This window comes from Rhinatrema bivittatum, chromosome 1 (assembly GCF_901001135.1).
Source record: "Rhinatrema bivittatum chromosome 1, aRhiBiv1.1, whole genome shotgun sequence".
Taxonomy (NCBI): Eukaryota; Metazoa; Chordata; class Amphibia; order Gymnophiona; family Rhinatrematidae; genus Rhinatrema; species Rhinatrema bivittatum.
The window spans coordinates 417,481,452-417,502,264 of NC_042615.1; the positions used below are offsets into that span (position 1 = coordinate 417,481,452).

The following is a 20,813-nucleotide window of genomic DNA, read 5'->3' on the forward strand; positions in this document are numbered from 1 at the left end:
GCGCGCGCGCGCGCAGCTTCCACTTCCTCCCCCCAATGCAGGAAGATCAGCTGCCTCTCCTGCTGCCACCCGTTCTGCTATCTTCGGGTCAAACGGCCCGCCGAACTTCCTGTTTGGGGGAGCGGAAGCGCTGCGCACAGCTTCCGCTTTCTCCCCCAAAGCAGGAAGATCAGCTGCCTCTCCTGCTGCCACCGGCCTCCTGCTATCTTCTTCGGGCGTCGGGCCCTATGGCCCGCCGATCTTCCTGCTTGGGGGGGGAGGGAGGAAGCGGACGTTGTGCGCTGCGCTTCCGCTCCCCCCCCCCCCCCCCCCCGACAGGAAGGTCGGCGGGCCATACCGCCCGACGCCCGAAGAAGATAGCAGGAGGCCGGTGGCAGCAGGAGAGGCAGCTGATCTTCCTGCTTTGGGGGAGAAAGCGGAAGCTCTGCGCAGCGCTTCCGCTCCCCCAAACAGGAAGTTCGGCTCACCGTTTGACCCGAAGATAGCAGGAGAACGAGTGGCAGCAGGAGAGGCAGCTGATCTTCCTGCATTGGGGGGAGGAAGCGGAAGCTGTGCACGTGCTTGAATGTGTATGTGTGGATGAGAATGGGAGTGTGTGTGGGTGAAAACTGGAGCCTGGGTGTGTATGTGGGTGAGAATGGAAGCTTGAATATGTGGGTGAATGGGAGCTTGAATGTGTGTATATATGGGTGAGAATGAGAGCCTGGGTTTGTGTGGGTGGGTGAGAATGGAAGCTTGAATATGTGGATAAGAATGGGTGCTTGAATGTGTGTATGTGTGGGTGAGAATAGTACCTTAAATGTGTATATGTATGGATGAGAATGGGAGCTTGAATATGTGTGGGTGAGACTGGGAGCATGGGTTTGTGGGTGAGAATGGGAGTCTGGGTTTATGTGTGTGGGTGAGAATGGGTGCCTGGATGTGCGTCTGTGTGTGCATAAGAATATAAGCCTGGGGAGGGGTGAGAAAGTGAGAACTTGAATGTGAGCTTGTGGGGGGGGTGGGGGAGAGCATATGAGAGTGACAGCTTGAGTGTGTGAGAGGGAGTCTGTGAGAGAAAGCGTGTATGTGTGTGTGTGTGTGTGTGTGTGTGGAAGGGAAGAAGACAGTAATAGAAGAAAGACACTGAAAAGGAATTAGGAAATGAGCTATAAGGGAAAAAATGGGAAAAAGAGACCAGGACCAACTGATTAGAAAAATACAAAGATCAGACAACAAAGGTAAAAATATATATGTATATTTTGAGATGTTAGCAATTTAAATATAAGCAACACAACCGCTCTCTCAAAATTTATGGACAGGTAGGAGCCGTGTATAAAATCGTAATAATAAGAAGGCTAAAGTACCACAAATCACCGTGAATTATGTTTGTATCATTAAGTAAACCTCATACTTAGGCGTAGATGTGAATGCTATGCTGCATAATTTGCCATTATTTATCAGTAAAAAAACAACTAGTAGACCTGCATGCCTACAGCCCACCCATGTTAACCTTGTGCCCACCCAAAAAATCAATTCTGGCTACGCCACTGGTGCTGAGGTGGTGGTATATATGGGTGTCAAAGATATAGGAATGGGAAAGTGCAGGAGGGAGAATCTGGAGACTAAAATAAGGTGCTTAGATAAGAAACTGAAATCCAGAACCTCCAAAGTTGCATTCTCAGAAATGCTCTCCATTCCACACGCAGGACGTCAGAGGCAGGCTGAGCTCCAGACTCTCGGTCCTTGAATAAGACGATGCTACAGGAAGAGGGTTTTAGAATTGTTAGGTGGGGAATTGTTCTAAGGAAGGGAGAGCTTATTCTGATGGGATGGACTCTACCTTAACCAGAGTGGAACTGGGTTGCTGGTACTAACATATAAAAAGGAAATAAAGCAATGTTTAAACTAGACAATGAGAAAAGTATCTTCCAAAGATACTTGTAAAACAGAGAAGTTAAAATATCCTAGTACAGAAGTTGTGTGTAAGGCTGAAGTAGCCCAGATGGACATAGACAAAGAGCACCCAGATGTGAATGACTCCAAACTGCTAATAGTTTCTAGATGCCATAAATGACTGCTTCATTGAGCAGCTGATCCTAGAACCAATAAGAGGGACAGCTATTTTAGATCTAGTCCTCAGTGGAATGTACAACCTGGTACAAGGGGTTATTGTCATAGAGCCACTAAGCAATAAAGATTATAATGCAATCAAATCTGACATAATCACTGGAGGAAGGACAATATGTAAAACTACTACAATAGCATATAACTTTAAAAAAGGAAACTACGATAGAATGAGGAAATTAGAAAACAATAAGAAAAGTTGAAAGGGTTAAAAGTTTGAATGAGGCATGGGCATTGTTTAAAAATACCATTTTGGAAACCCAAATAAAATGTATTCCATGTATTAAAAAAGATCAAAAGAAGATCAAATGACTACCAGTGTGTGTAATGGTGAGGTAAAAGAGGCAATTAAAGCTAAAAGGTCATCATTCAAAAAACGGAAAGCAGACCTTAATGATGAAAATAGGCAATAGCATAAGCATTGGCAAGTTAGATGTAAAACAGTAGTTAGACAGGCCAAGAGAGACTTTAAGAAAAAGCTTGCAAATGAGGCAAAAATTACTAATAAAAACAAACATGTTCTAAGTTTGGCCGCTAGTTGACCAAGGGGCAAAAGGAGTGCTCAGGGAGGACAAGGAAATAGCAGAAAAACTGAATGAATTCTTTGCTTTGATCTTTGTGGAGGAGAATATTGGGAGCATACCCTCACCTGAAACATTCTTTAATGGTGGAGATTCTGAGTAACTAAAACACATATATGTGACAATGGAGAATGTATTAGATCATATTGACAAACTAAAGCATAACAAATCACTGGGATCAGATGGCATCTACTCTAGAGATGAGAATCGTGTGATCGATCGTCTTAACGATCGATTTTGGCTGGGGGGGAGGGAATTGGATCGTCGCGGTTTTGTTTTGTTTAAAACCCACCCCGGCCCTTTAAAATAAATCCCCCACCCTCCCGAACCCCCCCCCCCAAATGTCTTAAATTACCTGGGGTCCAGTGGGGGGGGTCCCGCTGTGATCTTCTACTCTCGGGCCACGGGTGCGCCATTTTGCCGGCTGTATGGCCGGCAAAATGGCACTGGCCGTATGGCCGTATGGCCGGCGCCGGCAAAATGGCGCCAGCCATATGGCCGGCGCCATTTTGCAATACGGCAAATATGATTCGAGTGCAGGAGGTCGGTTCCGGACCCCCGCTGGACTTTTGGCAAGTCTTGTGGGAGTCAGGAGGCCCCCCCAAGCTGGCCAAAAGTCTCTGGGGGTCTAGCGGGGGTCCGGGAGCGATCTCCTGTGCTCGTGATGTCGGGGGACAGGAACCAAAATGGCGCCGGCTGTCATATGACAGGGCAAAGGTAGCGCCAGCGCCATTTCTATTAACGCACCCATGGCCCGAGAGTGGAAGATCACAGCGGGACCCCCCCACTGGACCCCAGGTAATTTAAGACATTTGGGGGGAGTTCGGGATGGTGGGGGATTTATTTTAAAGGGTCGGGGTGGGTTTTAGGGTTGTTTTAGTGTGCCGGTTTTCCCGCCTTCCCCCTTCCCCTTCCCCTTCCCCCGATTTATGATTTTTGACGATAAATCGGGGGAATTCCTATTGTACATCGCCTCTAACGATTTTTGACGATTTAAAATATATCGGACGATATTTTAAATCGTCAAAAAACGATTCACATCCCTAATCTACTCCAGAGTTGTAAAAGAATTAGATCATGAAATTGATAAACTGTTACTAGTAATTTGTAATCTTTGATTTAAACAGCTACGATTCCTGAAGACTGGAAGGTGGCCAATGAAATTCTAATTTTTAAAAAGGGCTTCAAGGTGATCTGGAAAGCTATAGACCAGTAAGCCTGACATCAGTGCCAGCAAAATGGTAAGAAGTCATTCTTATAAATAAAAATCACTGATGTTATGCTCAGGTTTGTGGACCCTTGGCCGACGAGAGGATGGTATACCTTTCGGAGGGTCCGTAGGCTCTCTCGTCGGGTGGCGAGGCAGAACAGGAGGCAGGACCAGCTGACCCTTGGCACTGGAGACTGAGACGAACACGGAGACGATGAAGAGATGAGATAAGGTGCTGTGTCTTCACCACTGGTGGTCTGCGGTCCCCCCGGGAGGAGCCCGTAGGGACCCGACCGCTGGGACTTAGGTGGACCTAGGGAGGTCAGGGCAACGGTGCAAAGGCCAACTGGAACTTCACCCTAGAAGCCTGCGGTCCCCCCAGGAGGAGCCCGTAGGGACCCGAGCCACTGGGACTTAGGTGGGCCCTTGGAGACTGAGTCTTGAAGGAGTCCTAGGTCGAGTGCCAAAGGGTCGTCGCTCACCAGTCTGAAGTCGTGCACCAGAGAATCACCGCTTGCCAATCCGAAGTTAGGAACCAGAGAATCACCATAAGCCAATCCGAAGTCAGGAACCAGAGAATCACCGTACGCCAATCCGAAGTCAGGAACCAGGAACACCAAGACGTAACAGTATCCAAAGCTCAAGGATTCACCGAAGCAAGCAGACTGGATAGCGCTGGAGGACGTTGCCAAGTTACTGGATGAGCAGAGGAAGCTGCCTTTTATACTTCCCCTGCTCTGGCTGATAGAGAACAGGTGAGGCCATTTAAAGGGATGGGTCCCATTAATTCTGTAGAGGGGGCATGGCCTCGTGCTTAAGCATGGCGGCGGCTATTTTGGATTTCCCCCGCGGAGGGGATACGCCGCTGGGGGGAAGCAGGACGGCTTCCCCTGCAACGTGCAGTGCTGGAGGCCGCGCGGGCACGATGGCCTGAGTTGGAGCCCTCCCCTGGGCCTCCTGCGGCGAGGGAAGCCGCGAATCAGGTAAGGGGCCGCGGTCGTGGGGCGCCACGGCCGCGGAGCACAACAGTACCCCCCTCTTTAGGGCGTCTCCCCGGAGGCCTGGGTTTAGCTGGATGGTCCTTGTGGAACTGCTCCAGCAAATTCCGGTCCAGGATGTTAGCCAGTGGTTCCCAGGAATTCTCCTCGGGGCCGAAGCCTTCCCATGCTATCAACTGAACATATAGATAGATATGGCTTAATAGAGAAGAGTCAACATGGTTTTAGCAAGGGCGGGAAAGTTTTATCCTACAAATCTTTTTGAATTTTTTGAAGTGTAAATATACATGAGATAAGAGTGAGCTGCTTAATATAGTGTACTTGGATTTTCATAAGGCATTTGACAAAATCCATCATGAAAGACTTGTCAGGAAATTACAGACTCATGAGTTAGGAGGCATTAGTAACTAGTTGAAAGGCCAGTAATAGAAGGCAAGACTAAACGGTCAGTGTTTCCAAATGGAATACTGGATACCATAACAAAAACTGCATGGAGCCTTCACAAATTCTTGCGGCAAAGAATGAAGGCTCCATGCAGTTCTTGTTATGGTGTCCGGTATAGACAAGGTTACTAAATACCCGAGTCCAGAAAGATTATTTGTGATTAACTTTTTCTCAGCCGAGATTTAACCTATGTTCCAGATCACACATCCAGTTGCAATACTAAGGACTCATACCGACAAAATATGCTTGATTGTATAGAGTGACAGAGGAAGTGGGGATTTAACCTCCCAATTTCTACCCGGCTGACATATATAGCCCCTGAGGCAGTTCTTCAGAAAAGAGCAAAACTCTGCCAGAGTCGGGCAAGTTTCAATAAAGATCTCTTTTATATACACCAATCTCCACCTTTTCTTTACTGCTACACAGCAATTTTGGATTGGCTTCTGATTTGTTTTTTGGGTCCCTTTCAGTGGACCTGCCAGCATCTCTCTGAACTCCTTCAGTACCCTGGGATATAACTCATCTGGCCCCATGGCCTTGCCTACTTCCAGTTTTGCTAGTTCCACTCAAACACTCTTTCATAAATGAAGTGGTATCTACCCCAATCCCATCCATTCTGTTACCAACCAGCAGCAGTCCTTCGCTAGGGTCCTTTTTAGTGAACACTGAAATGAAGTGTTTGTTTAATGTTTCTGCTTTTTCCTCCTCTTTCTCCACACATTGACCCTTGTCTTCTTTTAATCTTACAATACCATCTCTGGCCTTCCTCCTTTCTCTGACATATCTGAAAAATGTTTTGTCACCCGCTTTACCTTTTTGGTGGTTCTTTTGTCCACTCAAGCTTTTGCCATCCTGATTATTTTTGTCATCTGTTTCAGCTACACCAGATATTCTCCTCTGTGAGCCTCTTTTTATGTTCCTTTGTACTTTTGAACACTGATCATTTTTGCCTTTACTTTTTCAGTCAGCTTTTCAGAGAATCATTGGATTCCTTTTCTTTTTACTTGTATTCACTTTTCTTGCATAAAGATTTGTTGCCTTTATTATAGCGCCTTTTAATTTAATCTACTGTTGTTCCACTTCTCCAATCTCCTTCCAGCCTTCTAACTCCTTCTCAAGGTATTCCCTCATTTTAACAAAGCCTGTATTTCTGAAATCCATGGCTTTGATCTTTGTGTGACTTTTCTCTGTCTTAGCCTGTATATCAAAACATACCATCTGAGGATTACTAATGCTCAGGAGAGCACCTACTAAGACATTAGAAATACTATCTCCATTCATGAGCACCAGGTTTAGTAGCACTCCTCTCCTTTCAGATTCTGCAGCAGGGATACTCCAATCCACATTCAGCAGATTAAAATCTCCAATGAGCAATACTTCTCCCTTCTTACCCACTTTTTGGATTCTTTGGCCAATTCTCGGTCTAGTTCTTCTGTCTGATGTGAAGGCCAGTAGACCTCACCAGTGTAAATGGAAGCACCATCATATTTTTTTTAAGACAGCCCACAGCGCTTCTTCCTTCCCTCCTTTCCTCTGCACTTCAGTTACTAGGATACTATTTTTTATGTAAAGCACTACTCCTCCTTTTTTTTCCCTCTCTATCTTTCCTCATAGGTTATAGCCCGGGATGGCCATATCTCATTCAAGAAACTCAGTGAACCATGTCTCCGTGATGGCTTCAATATTCAAGTCTGCCTCTACTCTCAGGGCTTGCGGATTTGGAAGGTTCTTGCTCCGGCTGTGATCATTTATGCACATAGCTTTCCAGCTTTTTTCCCTTGACTTCTTTCCCAGACACATTTTATTTTCTTTTGCCTAAATGTAGACTAATTTTATCTTTTCTCCAACCACTCCTTGTATTTGTACGCATTGGAGGTAACATGTCAATTCCTTCTGTCACCCCGTCCTTCATTTTAAACTCCTAATGTCATGTAGGATCCTTTTCCTACCACAACAGATGCAGGCCATCTTTGCTGTAGAGACTTTTATCATTCTATATATAGAGCTATTTAAATACCTCAGAAGTATGAAAGTATAGGAGGTGAGTCTCTTTCAACAGAGAGGAAGCTCTTGGAATGAGGGGGTCATGGGATGAGGGTGAAAGGAGGTCCTTAGATTACTCCTCCTGTAACCCTCATCCCATAAAGATTTGTAGCCTTTATTATAGTTCCTGTCTGAGCAGAGTCCCTTGAAGGGTATCCACTTTCTCTCTATTTCTTACAGATTTTGCTAAAGGGATACGAAAATCTCTGATGAGCAGCACCTCTCCCTTCCTTCCCACCTTTTGGATGCTTCGGCCACATCTCTATCCAGTTCTTCTGTTTGAGTTGAAGGCCTGTAAATGACCGGTATAAATGGAAGTGTCATCTTCTTTGTTTAAGACAGCACACAGTTATTATTCCTTCCCCATGACCCTGCATTTCAGTTGCTTGGATATCATTTTTTATATTCTGAGATAGCCAAATAACATATACGGCTGACTCTGGTCATGCTGTAAGGCTGTCCAAAAGTTAGCCGGATAAACTTATCCGGCTAACTGCATCATTCATCAAAATGCGTTATGGCATCCATCAAATAGGGTGAGAGAACATAGTAGAAATTTCATCTTTGTGAGACTTTCCTCACTCCAAATGACGTCAAATCTTCACCAAGGTGTACTGTGCTTTTCGTACGTCTCACTCTACATGCGAAACTGGCCCCTAAACCCTAAACCAACACTAACACCTCACCTCAACCTATTAGGTGGCCTTCCTACAGAGATATAAATATGAAACATAAGAAATTGCCATACTGGGTCAGTCCAAGGATCCATCAAGCCCAACATCCAACTTCTATCAGTGGCCAATCCAGGCTACAAGTACCTGGAAGAACTCAAAAACTAAGTATATCCCATGCTAATGATGCTAGTAATAGCAGTGGCTATAGTAGGTAATGGACTACTCCTCCAAGAACTTATCCAAACCCTTTTAAAACCCAGCTACACTAACTGCACTAACCACATCCCCTGGCAACAAATTCCAGAGTTTAATTGGCCATTGAGAGAAAAAGAATTTCCTTCAATTAGTTTTAAATGTACTACATGCTAACTTCATGGAATGCCCCCTAGTCCTTCTATGAGGGCCTTGTAGATAGCATGGTGCGGTAAATTACAAATTTCCATAAACATGACTCTTTTTGATAACGCATGCGTTATCAATGTGTTATTAACTTTTTTTGATGAATGATGCGGTAAATTTGTTAACAGTTTATATTCAATAATGCAGCTACATTAAATTAATAGTATAACTTTTCTAAGCCATCCTTTTCTAGGGGGAATTTAATCTCACTCGCTAACTCCTGAAAAGTTGGAACAATGCAGATCATCTGAGGAAATTGGCAGCTAAGGGTCCTGTCAGAGGTATAGACATACAGCAGGTCAACCAACTCAAAACATTAACCCTCCCTCCCCCCCCCCCTCGCCACTCACCACCACCACAATAAATCCCCCAACATAAAAATAAACTAAACCATGGTGAAAAGCTGTACTAGTGCAACAGTTTATTTTTTTCCACAGGTAGATGGGATACAATTTTGGTTCTTTAACTTTGTGTGGCTGTCAGGACCTGACATGTTCATTTTGGAGATGAAGGGCACACATTTTTTTCAAGTTGGTGGTGCAGCTGCCTCTGCTGGTAGACACCATAGGTGTGTCTCTCTCTATTCTGCTACTTCCACACAAATTCTTTTCCGAAAATATTAGGGCACCTGTTCTATTAGCCTATGTACCCCTATCAACAACTGGAAGTCCTTCTTCAATAAATTGTACTGAACAAAAGTATTTGATTACCATTTCCTCATTACCCTCTACACAATTCTCCTTTTCTCCTTTCAGTCTTACTTACAATACCATCTTCTACTTTTCTTTCCACTGACATCCCAGAAAAAAGACTTGTCATTTCACTTTACCAATTTAGCTATCTTTCCTCCTACTTTCATGTCCCCTGTTCTGAGTTCCTTCCCTGCTTCTTTTCAGATATTTTTCCCTGTGCCTCATTTTGAGATCCTTTGTACCTCTGAATGTTAATTTTTTATGTTTACTTTTCAGTCACCTCTATGGAAAACCATACAATTATCTTTCTTCTTACCTTCATTTACTTTCCTAATATGAAGATTTGTTGCCATTTTAGTTTATCTCACTGCTATTCTACTTCACAAACAACTGCCCACCCTGCCATCCTCTTGTAATTCCATCTTTTAACAAAGTTGGTTCCCCTGGTGGCCAGGAATTTATTTTTTATTTCATTTTACATTTATAGACTGCCTGCTGTGAATACCCACACCAAAGCAGTTGACAGCATTTAAAATACAATAAAATATAATATAGTAATACAGAATTAGAAGCATAGAAAGCCTAATCCATAGTCTATCTGCAATTCCCACTCTCACTAGGAGTGGAGTTAGAGCCTTACAAAATAATATAACATAACTATGATCTTTCATTATTGGTTTAAACTGATTTTCACACATAAATTCTTGGATTTTTGCAAAGGTAGAAATCAGTTAAAACCATTTTTCACTCTAATTTTAGGATGTTTAAAGCCACAAAAGGTGTCCTGCAGCCGAAGTGTAGGGATGCTGGCCACTGGCGGAGAAAAGTGTAGAGCCAGCCTGCATTGCAGCCGTCACAAAGAGGGGATGGAGCAGCGCTGTTGCCCTTTCCTTTGGTCCTCACCCTCTGCTTTAGCCCCTCCGGCCTGCAGGAGTCAGTAAGCAGCCCTTCTTACTTGCTGCTGCTTCCATCTCTATAGGTTTCCTTATGTAAGTAGAATTGAACGCCATGGTCTCATGAGACCCACCAGTCCATGCACATTTGACTGTTGAAGGAAACCTGAAAAGGCAGCAGCAGCAGTAGCCTCAGTTATGTTGCTCATCCAAATCCTGCTGTGTGCACATTGGAGGGAATGACACAAGGAGGGGGTGTATGCTGATTTCTTTATGCAAGTTCACCCATCCATTTGTTTCTCCCTCCTACAGCATTGATACTGTATATAATTTCTTAATTGTGAAAAGATGACATTGTGGTAGGAAAGGAAGCAAAAGCTTTGAGATTCCAGAATGAATTTAAGGAGCATTCATTTTTCTCTAAGAGTGGTGATGCCTAGAAATTTGGTACAAGGAAATGCATAGCAAGGGGGTGGGAGAAGGTGCTGTGAATTTATTGTATTGTATGTGGGAGAAGAGGGTCACAAATGGAGGGGATTACAAGAGAGGGGAGAACAGAAAATTGAGCCAACAGCCAAAGGGAGAAGGGGGGGAGGGAAGATAATTGTGTCAGGAGGAGGGAAGAAAGAAAATGAATGTGGCCAGGGGACTGGGGAGGGGAAGGATTGTGACAGGATAGGTGGGAAGGTGATTATGCCAAGGGGATAGGAAGAGTGGGAAGGTGATTATGCCAGGTGGTGGGAGGAAAGAGAAGGTGATGGTGTGCCACAACATGAAAAAAGTTGGAAACCACTAATTTTTTAGGTATGCTTCAGTACTGCAACAAACCACAGTGAATTCTGTTTAGTTTATCAAAACATTAAGACAGTAACTTTCAAACTGGCGTATGGGACACATTAGTGCATCTGCATTCGGTGGCGCACATCCAGGGATGCAGCAATTTTATAACTTGCGTGCACATTTATACACATGTTATAAAATAGCATGGGTGTGCACCCATGTGCTCCTAATTTTAAGTGGGCACACACCTAGGTGCGTAAATCTCACTTCTACTGCATAAGTCAGAGAATTTTAAAAAGGGGCACGCATCCATGCCATTGCCAATTTCACCAGTTCGTTCACCAGTTCACCCGGTTAAGAGCTAGGTCCTCCAAACCCCATTGGTTTGATAGCCTGAACTCTCTCCAGTCACTCCAGATCCTTTAAACTCATCAGAAATGGCTCACACTTTCTATTTTTTAACTTACACCTCCTCCATAGCAGAAATAAAGATACGCTGCAGTGAACCTGGGCATGCACCAGGGCACATAGATCAATATGCACATATCTCTTGTCCATGCCCTGAAACACCCACGTCCCACCCAGTCCATGCCCATTAGATGTGTGCACTGCAGGAGATACGCGCACATATAGGCGCACATATCGTTAGGCCTGCGTGAGCCCAACTTGTGCATGCATCTCCTGATTTTAGCGTGCATCAGGCTTTTAAAATTCACCTTTAATCTGCTTAATTTTTTTTTTTTACTTTACTGACTTATGCCCATCAATAAAACCCTTATAGTTACCCGGAAAAATGATGTGGCAGGCCATCTTTTGAAGGCAGCCAACTATGGCCTCAGCAGAAGGGGTGGGGCTTCGGTAGCATCAGGGCTTGCTGCAGGCCAGAACGTCTCACTTTCCTGGGCAAGACAGGTGAAAAAGGGCCTCCACTCCAGGACAGTCCAGATCTTCTTGCCAATGCCGACAGCCCGCCATGGTAGAAGGTATCTTTTGAAGGCAAGTCGGTGCTTTGACTTCTGTATGACCCCTCTGCTTTGGCTGTTACATTAAACCATACAGTCCTATGATTTCTGGAGTTCACATGGCCATCTGCGTGGACATTAGAACCACTTTCTTCATTTGTAAGTATCAGGCCCAGTATCACTCCCTCCTTCATGGGTTCCTTTACTGTTTGCCTAAAGAAAGCCCCTTGAAGGGAGTACAGGATCTCTCTACTTCTTACTGAGTCTGCAAATAGGATGGTCCAGTTAGTATCCAGTAGATTAAAATCTCCCACTTGCAGCTCCTCACTTCATTGCAAACTTAACGTATGTCTTTGACTAAATGATCCTATTGCAAACATACTTCTTGAATATAAATGAAATGACGTGAAATTTGTAAAATGTTTATGTTAGGGTACACTTTCAATAACATAATTCTTTTAGAGGTGTATTTGTGCAAAGAGCTTTCTATATACAAATAAGCACATGGAACTAGGTTAAACTAGCTCCCCTTATTTCGAACAAACAAATGCTTAACCACAGATACTCCAGAATTCACTTACGTACCCAACAGCTATAATCACAGTGCATAGTTTCAGAGTATTTTATTTTCCATGAAAGAAAATAAGAGGCTTACAGTGGGGGGGGGGAGGTTGTATACAGTATGTACCTCAGCTCTGAGGCACAACCCTGAATTAAGATGAAACCAATACAAATAGTTTAGTCTTTGGCTCTGAACATGAGCTGAGGAAATCTCATATATTATTAATATTAATTGCTTGTAGTGTATTTCTTTAGCAGAGACACAGTAAAAATGGAACACTTGTATTTCAAAAGAATTATGAAATAATGAATATGCCTGAATTTGGAGGAATTAGGTGAAAAATTTAAAAGGATCTAGAATGCTGTCTTCCACATTTCGATGTAATGCAACCTCTTGATGCAGCTTTCCTGTGGACTGTCTTACTGGTATCTATGCCTTGCAAAAAACCCTCTTCAAATTCTGTCTCAAACCTCATCTCTTTTCCCTTGCCTACGAGCTTTCATTGTATTGTGCTCTGTTACTGTTATATCCTCTAATATCTAAATACAATCAATTTCAGATATACAGAATCTGGAAAATACTATAGAATAAAATTGTACTGTAAAGTATTGAAATATGGACTGAAATACCATACAAATAAAGTCACGTTAAACAACTAATAAAACGGAAAATGAAAAGAAACATCGTTATTGTGAGGATTTAATATTTAGGATTTCAGACTCAATGTCCTAAATTCAACAGCACTAGAAATCTTGCTGGAGAGTAACATTTCTATAGTCACTTTTCCATTGCTTCATTATCCTAATATTCTGTGTATGACTGTGATGACCACCTAAAGAAAACAAAGTGGTACACAAAAATGACAGCCACTATAAGAATGAGTTTAATAAAACAGAGTAGATAATTAAGTAATAAAAATACTACACAATAAAATATATAAATATAAAAAGGCACACCAGGTTACTTAATGTAGGACTTTAATAATATCAACCAAAAATTCATATATCCTTAAAAACACAGAATATAAAACAACATATTGTACATTGATCACAGATTTTCTACACTTTGTTGCTCTCTTTTCTCCCCCCCATGTATATAAGGCACTTTAGGAGAATGACTGATTGATGTACCTCTGCTGCAGGCAGTGGGCTAAAGCATGACCATGTCAGGTCTATGAATGTAATTTTATTTTTTATTTGTATAGAATGTGGTATTAAATTAAGGACCTACATGGTTTGTCACTTTATCTCACTAAATAATTTTTAATGACTAGTATTTTTTAATAATTTTTACTTATATATTTAATTTTTTCATTTATTATTTTGATCATTTCTTATCTACAGTATTTTATTTAATTCATTCATATAGTGTCTGTCTTTTTTGTGTACCACTTTTTTCTGTTTCTATCAAATTTGTGGTATTTTGCCTTCCTTTCTTCCCTCATCAAATGGTGAACACCTAAATATTATGGGGTAAATTGTTAGTAGGAAACCTAACTGACACTCTATATGACTACTTTTTAGACTGCACAAATCTTGTGTTAATTTTCAAACTCAAGATACCGCATACATTGTGTTTGAAAATCAGTTTGTTATGTAGCTAAAAGTATGTTAGGCTACCCGCATACATTGAACCAGTACATGTACGTTGTTTTCTCCCTTAACCAAGTTACACTCCCAGGAATGCCTCTTTTTATCTGGTTATTCTGCATGTTGTGAAAGTATGCACATCCTTTTAACCTGTAGAAAATCTGTTTAAGTACATTCAGTCATTCTATCAATATAACTTCCAATTTTACCCATGTATCTCCTGACTAAGGGTTTCAAAACTGACCTCTGTCTATAAAGAAACAGATGAAACAGTAGATCCTTACCTGTTACAATAGGGTAAGACTGTGGGCCTGGAACACTGGCTCCTATATCTGCTGAAGTAGGACTTGTTAGACTGGACTTCATTTCATCTAGTCCACCTGCTAGCGATGCCATAGTTGAATATTCCGCTGTCTATAAGAAAATGAAGAAAGGAGATTAGTCATAAATTGCTTGCCAATTGGCTATGGAGAAAGCAACATAGAACACAGGGAGGATAACTTTAAACAAGCACACATGTGCCCATATATGTGGCTATATGGACGAGCGTACACGCCTGCACATGAATTTTACATCATGTGCACAAATGCTTACACATGATATAAAATATCATGTGTAAGCATCTACCCAGCAACATGTTCACATTTCAAAAATATACGCGGCATGTTTTTTCAACATAGGGCCTCATTTTCTAAAGTATCGCAGGCCTGCGATACTTTAGGAAATGAGGGGCGGGGGGCTGAAACGGGGGGCGGGCCTACGCTAGCCGGCAGCGATCGCACCATCGTGGTGCGATCGCTGCCGGTTTCACACCCAATAGCGCCACCATAGAAGGTGTAGCTATTGGGAGCGAACGCGGATGAGAAAAGGGCCTTACCTTTTCGTCGTCCGCGGCAGCTTTGCGGAGTCGGCCCCGGTGACGCCCCGACTCCTCCTCTTCCGGGGCCGACTCCGCCCCCATTTTGGTATCGCACACGAAAAGGGACATTTCGCGTGCGAAACGTCCCTTACCGCATGCGATACATTTAGGGGTAGATTTTTTAAAAATGTGCATTCGCGTACTTTTGTTGGGGCACCAGTCGCAAACAAAAGTACGCTGGATTTTAGTAGATACGCGCGTAGCTGCGCGTATCTTCTAAAATCCAGGATCGGCGCGCGCAAGGCTGCCGATTTTGGGCAGCCGGCGCGCGCTGAGCCGTGCAGCCTGCCTCCGTTCCCTCCGAGGCCGCTCCGAAATCGAAGCGGCCTCGGAGAGAATTCTCTTTCGCCCTCCCCTCACCTTCCCCTCCCTTCCTCTACCTAACCCACCCCCCCGGCCCTATCTAAACCCCCCCCTACCTTTGTCCACGGATTTACACCTCCCGGAGGGAGAAGTAAATCCACGCGCGCCAGCAGGCCGCTGGCGCGCCGAGACACAACCCGAGGGCGGTTCCGGAGGGCGTGGCCACGCCCCGGGCCGAAACCACGCCCCCGAGCCCGCCTCCGAAACGCTGCGTCCCGCCCCCAAAATGCCGCGTCAATTGGCCCCGCCTCCCGACACGCCCCCGACAAAAAACCCCGGGACTTACGCGAGTCCCGGGGCTCTGCGCGCGCCGGCAGGCCTATGGAAAATAGGCGCGCCGGTGCGCAAGGCCCTGTTCGCGTAAATCCGGGCAGATTTACGCGAGCAGGGCTTTTAAAATCCGCCCGTTAGAAAATAAGGCCCATAGGGGGTCATTTTCCAAGGAGTTACCGCAGGAGATAATTCCGCAAATCGCGCTAACAGCCATTAACGTGATTTGCGAATGCAAATTTTTAATTTTGTATTCAGGGGGCGGAGTTGGGGCGGAGCATATGTAAAGTAGGAAAGAGTTATCGTGTGCCACGAAACAGCCGCAGTGTTAGCGCGGCTCCTAACACGGCCAATAGCTACACCTCTTTCATTTGCGGTACGTTGTGCGCCAGATGCCGGTAAAGGTTTATCGCGGTTCACGATGTTTCCGGACAGCCTGTTTCAGTATGCTGCAGGCTAAGAGAGAGAGAGAGAGAGAGACCACCAGGTAATTTAAAACATTTTGGGGGGGTTCAAGAGGGTCGGGGTGGGTTTAGGGGTTGTTTTAGTGTGCCGGTTTTCCCGCCCTCCCCCGATTTATGATTTTTCACGATAAATCGGGGGAATTTCTATTGTATCGCGACTCTAACGATTTTTGACGATTTAAAACATATCTGATGATTTTTTTAAATCATCAAAAAATGATTCACATCCCTATATTTAAGTATATGTCTAAGTTTATGGACCCCATGGAGCAGGTCTAAGCTTAGCCAGGTAGAATTATCAAGCTAAGTGCATATATATATACGTGTATATTCAGCGGCTTTGCCATGCCACTGAATAAACATCGTAACTTAGTTGGATACGTTATATCCGGCTAAGTTATTTAAACAGCCAGCTTTGAATATTGACCTCTGGAACAAATGAGACAGAAAGAAGTTACAGGAAATAAAGCTTTATTACAACATAAATGTTATTATTTGTTATGGAAAAAAGTATATGACTTATAGTAACAATTTTTATAGTTCCGCTCTAGATTGTCTGTGTGGAGAATTATGAAAGGGATAAGAGTAGAGAATGAGGGTTATTATGAGTGATTAAAATGAGGTATGTAACAAAAGGGTGAGTGAGCAGTTGGTTTGTTTTACACAGTACTGTATTGATTATATGTCTAGATTTGGAATTGTTGCTTTTCTGGTTTTTGTAATGAAAGTCTCATTTAATAAACAGATTTGTGGAAAAAAAGAATATTTACTACATGATTTTTCATGTGGTACTCCCCACAGCAAGCATAGGTATAATAGCGTTCCTTATGTTTTTACTGTATCCCCACCCCGGTGTGCCTGTCTTGCACGGGTGGGGACATAAACTTATTTCTAGTCTCTTCTGGGAAGGAACCCAGGCTAGGGATAGACATAAGCTCTTTTCTCTCCAAGGTGTGGATCCATTGTTGAATGGGGGAAGTTATCTTCCAAGGCACAGAATGCTAAGGGTGCAGCGGCAGATTCCTGATGAAGACCAGCCCGGGGATTCGCCGCCCAGGCCGGCCCAGGAGATACCATGTGGTCTGCAGAGCATGGCTCTGTCACAGCCGCGCTCGGCAGGCCAATCCACCCCTGTAAGGGTGTCTCTGGAAAGTGTGTGTGCCCCTGGGAGAGTAGCATCCCAGGATGAAGTTCACATTGTAGGCCCATTATGCATAAAACTACTCCAGACTCCAAGATGGTATTAGGAGCGCGGAGGTGCGGTCCTATCTCAATGGGGTTGTGAGACCTTAGATCACGGCGCAGCTCAAGGAGGAGCCCCAAGACACACCATGAGAGGTGAGCAGGTACCAGCATGGGCAGAGCAGGAGCAAGGCTGGGCTAAAACAAGGTGAGGAGTATCTGAAACAGGAACAAGGCAGGCTCAGCCCTCCACTGGACCTACACGCACCAATGAGACCCAGCAACGCAAAGCTGCTCTTCAGAGTAGCCCTCTGGCCACTCGATAACCCTTCCGGACCCGCGACTTGGGAACGACGAGTGTGTGAGGCCAGACAGAGGCTAAGGGCAGGAACAAAAGACTCAGACGTAGACTTGGATACTTGGAGGACTCAGACAAGGACTCAGTATACTCAGAGGACTCAGATAAGGACTTAGGATACTCAAACAGGATTCAGGTTGCTCAGAAGACTCAGACAAAGATTCAGGATACTCGGAGGACTCAGACAAGGATTCAGGATAGTCAGAAGATTCAGACAAGGATTCAGGTTACTTGGCTGTCTCAGGCAAGGATTCAGGACTCAGGCGAACTGGGTGAGAACTGCATCACAGCGCGCCCTACACAGCTGCCCATGGCTGGTAACCCCAATATTTAAAAAGAGCTCCAGGGGCGATCCAGGAAACTACAGACCGGTTAGCCTGACTTCAGTGCCAGGAAAAATAGTGGAAAGTGTTCTAAGCATCAAAATCACAGAAATATAGAAAGACATGGTTTAATGGAACAAAGTCAGCATGGCTTTACCCAGGGCAAGTCTTGCCTCACAAATCTGCTTCACTTTTTTGAAGGAGTTAATAAACATGTGGATAAAGGTGAACCTGTAGATGTAGTGTACTTGGATTTTCAGAAGGCGTTTGACAAAGTTCCTCATGAGAGGCTTCTAGGAAAAGTAAAAAGTCATGGGATAGGTGGTGATGTCCTTTCGTGGATTGCAAACTGGTTAAAAGACAGGAAACAGAGAGTAGGATTAAATGGACAATTTTCTCAGTGGAAGGGAGTGGGCAGTGGAGTGCCTCCGGGATCTGTACTGGGACCCTTACTTTTCAATATATTTATAAATGATCTGGAAAGAAATACGACGAGTGAGGTAATCAAATTTGCAGATGACACAAAATTGTTCAGAGTAGTTAAATCACAAGCAGATTGTGATAAATTGCAGGAAGATCTTGTGAGACTGGAAAATTGGGCATCCAAATGTCAGATGAAATTTAATGTGGACAAGTGCAAGGTGATGCATATAGGGAAAAATAACCCATGCTATAATTACACAATTTTGGGTTCCCCATTAGGTGCTACTACCCAAGAAAGAGATCTAGGCATCATAGTGGATAACACATTGAAATCGTCAGTTCAGTGTGCTGCGGCAGTCAAAAAAGCAAACAGAATGTTGGGAATTATTAGAAAGGGAATGGTGAATAAAACGGAAAATGTCATAATGCCTCTGTATCGCTCCATGGTGAGACCAAACCTTAAGTACTGTGTACAATTCTGGTCACCACATCTCAAAAAAGATATTGTTGCACTGGAGAAGATACAGAGAAGGGAAACCAAAATGATAAAGGGGATGGGACAACTCTCCTATGAGGAAAGGCTGAAGAGGTTAGGGCTGTTCAGCTTAGAGAACAGATGGCTGAGGGGGGATATGATAGAGGTCTTTAAAATCATGGGAGGTATAGAATGAGTAGATGTGAATTGGTTATTTACTCTTTTGGATAATAGAAGGACTAGAGGTCACTTCATGAAGTTAGCAAGTAGCACATTTAAAACTAACTGGAAAAAATTATTTTTCATTCCATGCACAATTAAGATCTGGAATTTGTTGACACAGGATGTAGTTAGTGCAGTTAGTGTAGCTGGGTTTAAAAAAGGTATGGATAAGTTCTTGGAAGAGAAGTCCATTAACTGCTATTAATCAAGTTGTCTTAGGGGTAGATTTTCAAAAAACGCGAATAGGCGTACTTTTGCTGGCGCATCAGGCGCAAGCAAAAGTACACTGGATTTTAGTAGATACGCGCGGAGCCGCGCCTATCCACTAAAATCCTGGATCGGCGCGCGCAAGGCTATGAATTCTGTATAGCCGGCGCGCGCCGAGCCACGCTGCCTACCCCTGTTCCCTCCAAGGCCGCTCCGAAATCGGAGCGGCCTTGGAGGGAATCCTCTAACGCCCTCCCCTCATCTTCCCCTCCCTTCCTCTATCTAACCCACCCGCCCGGCCCTGTCTACACCCCCCCCCCTTACCTTTCTCCGGGGATTTACGCCTCCCGGAGGGAGAAGTAAATCCCCGCGTGCCAGCGGGCCTCTTGCGCGCCGGGCCGCAACCTGGGGGCGGGTACGGAGGGCGCGGCCACGCCCCCGGACCGCCCCGGGCCGTAGCCACGCCCCCGTACCCGCCCCCAAAACGCTGCCGACACGCCCCCCGAAACGCCGTGATGACCGGGCCCGCCCCCGACACGCCCCCGACACGCCCCCCTCGGAGAACCCCGGGACTTACGCGAGTCCCGGGGCTCTGCGCGCGCCGGTAGGCCTATGTAAAATAGGCTCACCGGCGAGCAGGGCTCTGAAAATCCGCCCCTTAGGGAATAGCCACTGCTATTACTGGCATCAGTAGCATGGGATCTACTTAGTGTTTGGGTACTTGCAGGTATTCGTGGCCTGGATTGGCCATTGTTGAAAACAGGATGCTGGGCTTGATGGACCCTTGGTCTGACAGTATGCCAATTTCTTATGTTCTTAACTTTCAGTAAGGTCAAAGGACTCTCCCACCAAAACTCCTTCCAAGGCTATAGTCAAGTGGCAAAAGGCTGTTTGGATATGGAGGCTCATCACAGAAATTTGTATAAGAATTTAGCATTTAGAAATCCTAATTTCATTTATAGCTAATTCAAATTTACTAATATGTAAACATTAACTCTCAGTAAATCATGACCATTTTACTGTAATTGTACATATTAGCAATTTAAGGTAACAAATTCTAGAAGGGCCAATGCTATAGAATTCATTATCAAAAAATGGCAGAAGGTATAAGAAATATTAGATCAAATTAAAAAAAAAAAAGGCCCTCAGAAGAAACACACTTCAATTTTAAATGCATTGCTTGCCAACATACATAAAATATTTCATACCACACTCACCAGCTCTACCACAGTAATATATCTTCACTGCCAGCAAGAAAGATCACTTCAGTGAGCATGAAATGTGGGATTCCATAGATTCAATGAATTTTCTCTGAAACCATACTTATTCTGATCACTTCCAAATACTTCAGAACTTATTTGATCCCTTCAAAGTACTAGTAAGAAATTAAACAAATGCATACTTGTGCAGATTTCAAATGGGCTTCTGAAAGATTCACAAAATCAAATTGGCAAAGATTTAAATGCTTCCAAGGTTTCCATGCACAGAAGGTGAGCCTCTTTCAATGGAGAGGAGAGTTTAGAACAAGGAGTCATGGAATGAGGGTGAAAGGAATAATCTAAGGAAATATTTCTTTTCAAAGAGGGTGGTAGATGCTTGGAACAGTGGAGACAAGGACAGTGTCTGAATTCAAGAAAGCATGGAATAAGCACAGATAATCTGTAAGGGAGTGGT

The 20,813-nt window shown here is 44.2% G+C and overlaps 1 protein-coding gene across 2 annotated transcripts in view; it reads right to left on the reverse strand.

The window, feature by feature from the left end:
* Positions 1-20,813, reverse strand: part of PAX5 (paired box 5) — a 752,119-nt gene that overhangs the window by 356,134 nt on the left and 375,172 nt on the right. For both annotated transcript variants that reach the window (XM_029602903.1, XM_029602894.1), the window contains one exon: positions 14,218-14,347. In XM_029602903.1, the coding sequence (XP_029458763.1) occupies positions 14,218-14,347 (130 nt within the window). The remainder of the gene's footprint in view (positions 1-14,217; positions 14,348-20,813) is intronic.